We start from the raw sequence: 6,205 nt of genomic DNA, 5'->3' as shown, positions 1-6,205 counted from the left end.
CACACACACACACACACACTCACACACACACACACACACACACACACATTCACATTCACACACACTCACACACACACACACACATTCATACAGCGATGCCAGAGGAGACCTCATTCAGACAATCTTAGGTTTAGGATGTTGCCCGCAGACATGTAGAGCGCAGGGACTGGGGATCAAACTGCGACGGCTACCTCCTGAACCACAGCCGCCTCAGACTCCTCAGGACGATCAGGACTCGTCCGCTTCGTGACAAAACACTAACACACCAACGTCAGAAGACGTAACATCCGGCGCCAGCAGCTCTGAGACAAGCGAACGTCCCCTCAGGGATGCAGAGAGTGTCTGTTGTGATCTGTCGGGTTCTGGCACAGACTGAAGTTGGCACAGCCGACTGAACAGGAGGAACCTCGGTCTTTCTCTGCACACGCCGCCCCGCCTGGCAGGAAACAGCCTGGCCAACCCTGATGTGTTTTCCTGAGAGGCTTAAAGGGGACGAGACGCCAACACGTCCGGAGTCAGAGAGACGGTTTCCACTAAAATACTGTCGGGCCTTTTATTCCTCGTAAAGCTCTGTGTGGACGTCCTCCTCAGAGAGGAGCGGGGAGGAGAGAGGAGGATGAGGAGGGAGGAGGAGGAAGAGCAGGAATGGTCAGGGGTCCGTCCTGTGGTGATCTGGCAGGTGATGAGAGGAGGAGCGCTGCTGATTTATCCTCACAGAGAGAAAACGTCCCGCTGACACCAGGACTTTTTTTTCCACCCCGAGTCACTCCAGCTCTCTTGTTTGCATATTCATGTTCAGTCCCTCCATCAGCCTCCACACATTCATATTTAAACCTCAAATATCTGCTCAGACGTTCAGTTTCATGAATATCAGGCCAGTCGTTCTTCTGTGATCCTCCTGACAAACTGAAGACCTCACCGTCTTGGCGAAGGTTATTTCTCCAAAATCTAAAACTACACTGTAAAGATTTGTTTAAAATAATCCTCAGCAAACATCTTTGTACTGCCTGCAGTTTGTCTTTGTGTGTTCATGTGTGTGCATGTACACTGTGAGGAGAAGGTGAGGGTGTGGTGGAATATCCAAGGTGAAGGGGGTTAGTCACAGCTGACGGTCGCAGCCCGCTCCTCAGTTAAGCCGAACATTCCCCCTCTGAGGCACGTCATGTTTCAGGAGCTGTAAGTGTCTTTTCTGGGGATTAAACCATCACCTCAGTCACCTTTCACACAGACAACACTGTCACTTCAAAGCCCTCCGTACAGCTCCACAGTTTTACCTCACCACAGTCATTTTCTGCCACAGCTGGCCGCCATCTTTGTTCTTTACCAGGGACAGGATGTGAGAGCGACCACAAACACTGCTGTCTGTCTGTCTGTCTGTCTGTCTGAGATGAGCTTGGTTCCTGCAGACACTGACACCGTTCTGTAAACTCCCTCTGTGTCTTAGTAGCCTTCACCTCCTCCTCCTCCTCCTCCTCATGTACCTCAGCAGTTGTGTAAAAGTATTGAGGCCTCAGTATCAGTGTGAGCTGCAGGACTCTGCTGACCTTTAGAAAACAACTCGTGTGCTGATCAGACGGCGGCTCGTACGGATGGATGATGGCGGGAACCTGTTTGTATTCTGAGAGTCGGCGCTGCACAACTTCTCTGTAAGTGGCAATATGCTGAATGTCACATACCATTTCCTAATGTGTTGAGGTTCGTGCGGCGGCTGCAGCAGGCTAACGTCACACACACACTGTGATCTACGAGGAGTCATTACACACTGATCATTGAGCGCTGAGCTCAGGAGCTTCCTGTTTCCTCTCCTGTCAGACGCCGCGCTGCCAGGAAATAAAAATTAATAGATTTTATTTATTCATCTTTTGTCTTCTTTTAGAGATCGTTACCTCCGTCTGAGTGATCCTGAAGGTTATTCTGTTTTCATCACCTGCAAACGACTGCCATCAATAACAGCCTGAGTGTGTGTGTGTGTGTGTGTGTGTGTGCTCTCACCTATGATGTCGAACCACCTCAGCGGGTGCGTCTCCGTCATGATGATGCCCACCATGTGAGTGACAGGCTCCGTTTCCATGACAGCGAAGGTGAAGTGGGGCTCATCAAACGTGATTGGCTCAGCAGAGGGCGGGGGGCGGGCGATCCACTCGATGTCGAGTCTCGACGTGGACGAGCGTGACGGGCTGCCCTGGTCCGTAGCTTTAATCTGGAAATTGACACAGAAATCAAATGAACATGTTAATGAGGGTTTTATTAAAATCAGAAGGACTGTGAGACGATCCGGAGGTCGTGAGGTCACAGTCAGGCTCCGCCCACCTCACAGTTTTAAGTAAATGCTTGTTGATTGTACGGGTGCCCACAGAGCCAAATTTAAAAGTATCTGTTGCCTGTGAGAGTGAGGTCTGACACACACACACACACACACACACACTTTATTCTACACACATCCCTGCTGACACTCACTACAGCACCAAATGTGGATTCATCCGCCGCTGAAAATAGTCCCCATCAAAGTCACTATATTGTTTGAGCAGCTGTGGGTCGTTTTAAAGACTTAAATCTTTACTTGACACCAACAGGTCCGGAGCTGAGAGTTTGTGACAGCGTGGGGAAGCTGTGACGTACAGACACAGACGTCTGACACTGTTGATCTTTGTTAGATTTGTTCAGAAAGACGTCAAACAGCAGCTCCTTCTTCAGTCGTCTTTCAAGGTGCTGAACATGGAGACAAACGGACTCTTCATGAACGTCCTGGGAGTCAGAGGAGGAAGAGGAAGAAGAGTTGTCTGATGTCTCTGCAGCTGATGAACCTCTCTGACTTCAACAATGCAGCGTGATGACACAGACTGAGAGCGCTCTTTAGTTTCAGTGCAGGTGTTAGTGAGGCGCCTTTCAGCGGATTACACACGGGTAATTTAGCGTGTTTAGCAGAGCCGGTGGGCTCGGCCTCGACTGTAAGGTCTCCACACCTCCTACAGAGAGACGTCAGTGAAGCACAGCTCCTCACAGAAACTATTGACCTCAGGTCTGCTGCAACACAAACTCATTAACGCCGTCGCTGACAGACAGCACACAGCGTTTTACCCTCGAGGCCCCGCCCACCTGGGTTTATCACCTCTGGTCTGATAATAACTCACAGTAACGTTCTGGACGCTTACCGTGAGAATACTGTAGTTTCCAGGCCAGAAGTCACCATGTGATGTCACCACGCCCGTCACAGGGTCGATCTCAAACGCCTCATCCTTGTTGTCTTGGAGCTTGTAGGTCACCACGGCGTTGGCGCCCTCATCGTCGTCACGAGCGACCATCCTGCAGACTTCCTGTTTACCCGCCTGCCGGCGCTGCTGCGGGAGTTTGACGTGGAAAAGTTTGTCAGTGAACTTTGGTCGGTTGTCATTGGCGTCCAGCACTCGGATCACGACGGTGGCGGTGGAGCGCAGAGGTGGGGAGCCATTATCTGACACGATGACCTGAGGGTCAGAGGGGTCACATCACAGGGGTCATTATCTCACACACACATCCAAACAATAACAACTGACCTCCCTCTGATGTTCCTCTGTTGACTTCAAGAACTTTCAGACTCTTCGTTTCTCTCCTGAAACATTTAGCTCACACACAAACCTGTCATCCTTTACCTTTAGTTTTAAGAACATTTTGAATTAACGCCTGAAAAAACTATGCAAACGTCAAATTTGATCTCCAACTAGGTAAAAACCTTTTACGCTAGCTTAGGTAAACAAACAAACAAACAAACAAACAAAGAGTCTTTTCTCTGAATGGGATCTGGACACGTCTTCATGACTCGTGGTTATAGAGCAGCAGGCTGTGTGGTGTGAACACACATCTGATGAGTCAGAGTCGTGTGTGTGTGATGCTTTACTGAGCAGCTGTAACTCACACTGTGTGTGTGTGTGTGTGTGTGTGTGTGTGTGTGTGTGTGTGTGTAGAACAGATCCTGTGATGGATTTATTGACTCTCTGAACAACACCAGCGTTTGTTTCTCACCTCGACACTGTGCTCTGGTTTATCCTCCCGATCCAACGCTGAGAGAGTGCTGATGACACCTGCACATGCACGCGCACACACACACACACACACACATACACACACACACACACACACACACACACACACAGGATCAATGCCATTAGTGAGTGTGAGTCCTGAGAAGTGAGAGCACTAATCACACCTAAACAAACACAGACAGTGACGAGTGTTAGTGTGTCTGAACACAGACACACACACACACACACACTCTGGTTTATAGACGTTGTTGCTGCTGCTGGTGTTGGTATAGTTGGTTTATGTGTGTGTGTGTGTGTGTGTGTGTGTGTGTGTGTGTCTCTGTCTGCAAATTATTTTACCCAGATTTTGAATTTCAAGGTGTTTTTAATCCTTTCTGTCGTCTTCCAGTCGATTAAATCAAAACAACAACAGTAACAATGAAAGTACAACTCCAAAATATTTATTTAAAAAAGAAAGAGATGTGGTTGAAAGCTCTGGAAGAATCCACTTAATGGACCTTCAGTTCAGGTTTTGTCCTGTCAGAGCAGAGAACACTGTTACAGCCAGTATCACAAAAACTGTCCCCGTGGGCTGCACATACACACAACACAATCAAGCGTCCACACACTGTGTGTGATTTAGACTGGCTTAAATCTCTGCTAGCTGCTAGGCTAATTTATACAATGTAAAATGCCATAGGCTTGTGCTAATAATGTTAGCATGTTGTATTTGTGGGGGAAATGTGTCCAGCAACAGCGAAGGCTCCGCATACAGCATCACTTCCTGCCCTCAGGGATCAATACAAGTATTTATGATTCATCATCATCGTCATCATCATCATCATCAGACAGGCAGCAGTTTGGTGAATCAGCGCTTCTGTCTGTGTGTTTCTGATATCAGATATAAAGTATGTGGTTCAGCAGGTTATTCAGACATGTTTGGCTTCAGTGCAGCTGTTTGTGTGTCTGCAGCTGTTTGTGTGTCTGCAGCTGTTTGTGTGTCTGCAGCTGTTTGTGTGTCTGTAGCTGTTTGTGTGTCTGTAGCTGTTTGTGTGTCTGCAGCTGTTTGTGTGTCAAGTGAAATCAGAAGTTGTGTTGAAAAACAGTTTGTCAGGAACCTTCAGACCGCCGTCGTTCTCACCTGAGCACACCTGCTCAGACTCTTGACTAATTGTTGGGTTTGAAGAGTTTGAAAAAAAATCACAGGAAGCAGCAACATGTTGGAGAACATGAGGTATGAACTGGTTCTGTTTGAGGAGAACTGACCCTGAGGCTGCGACTGTGGAGCTGAGGCGTATTAAGTGCTCTCTGAGAAATAAGGTGCTGATTGGAACCATATTGGGTTCTCCGGCTTGTTGCCAAGGAAGAACCCTTTTCCACCAAATTAGCTCTGGCTCTTGAACTGGTTCTGTTCAGGAGTCTCGGTACCTTGGTGCTATCCAAAGAACCAGCTTATATTTCCACCAGTTTTGATCAGAACGATCATCAACATCAGTGCTGCATGGTGGCAGATCACACTGATTATCTAAGAACATTATTATTATTTGTTTTTACCCAAACAAAAACAACCATGGGCCACACGTTTATTTGTTCTGATGATTTCTAACTTCACTTCTCTGTAGTCTCTATCCAAGCCGTAGAACACAACACGCCAACTGATGTCATCACTGATGTCATCACTGATGTCATCACTGCTGTCGTCACTTCAGGTGAAGGAAAACCTGATTTTATTTGGTTCCACTTGAGAACCAACGTTTAAGGTTCTGAACCAGTTTTTTTCTTTTTCTTTTGTGGAAAAACTGAACGGTTCAACATTAGGTCCAGGAACCAACAGAACTGGCTCCATGTTGGTTGATGAGGGGTAAGGAAACTCTTTTTGGTTCCTGGTAGAGAACCTGTTCATAAATCAACCTGACTAAACCAAACAAGACTTGAAACTTGACTTGGACTTTTACACCAAAGACTCAAGACTTCAAGACAGAAGATTAAAAGTATGCTTCTAAAAAATGTGACACAAATCTGTTCATTTCCTGCAAGTTGACTCTTAATTCCCACAATCCACTTTGTTTGAACCAACCTGACATCATCCAACCAACCTGACATCATCCAACCAACCTGACATCATCCAACCTACCTGACATCATCCAACCAACCTGACATCATCCAACCAACCTGACATCATCCAACCAACCTGACATCATCCAACC

At 47.3% G+C, this 6,205-nt stretch overlaps 1 protein-coding gene across 2 annotated transcripts in view; it reads right to left on the bottom strand.

The window, feature by feature from the left end:
* fat2 (FAT atypical cadherin 2) overlaps positions 1-6,205 on the bottom strand; it is a 120,112-nt gene that overhangs the window by 80,507 nt on the left and 33,400 nt on the right. For both annotated transcript variants that reach the window (XR_007569804.1, XM_050042525.1), the window contains exons 4-6: positions 4,000-4,058; positions 3,153-3,464; positions 1,993-2,200 (exon numbers count right to left, since the gene is read on the bottom strand). Coding sequence is in view for 1 of the 2 variants with exons in the window: in XM_050042525.1 (XP_049898482.1) it covers positions 1,993-2,200; positions 3,153-3,464; positions 4,000-4,058 (579 nt within the window). In the remaining variant the exon portion in view is untranslated. The remainder of the gene's footprint in view (positions 1-1,992; positions 2,201-3,152; positions 3,465-3,999; positions 4,059-6,205) is intronic.

This window comes from Epinephelus moara, chromosome 4, assembly GCF_006386435.1.
Source record: "Epinephelus moara isolate mb chromosome 4, YSFRI_EMoa_1.0, whole genome shotgun sequence".
In the NCBI taxonomy this organism is placed as follows: domain Eukaryota; kingdom Metazoa; phylum Chordata; class Actinopteri; order Perciformes; family Serranidae; genus Epinephelus; species Epinephelus moara.
This window is presented reverse-complemented; position numbering and strand designations above follow the sequence as displayed.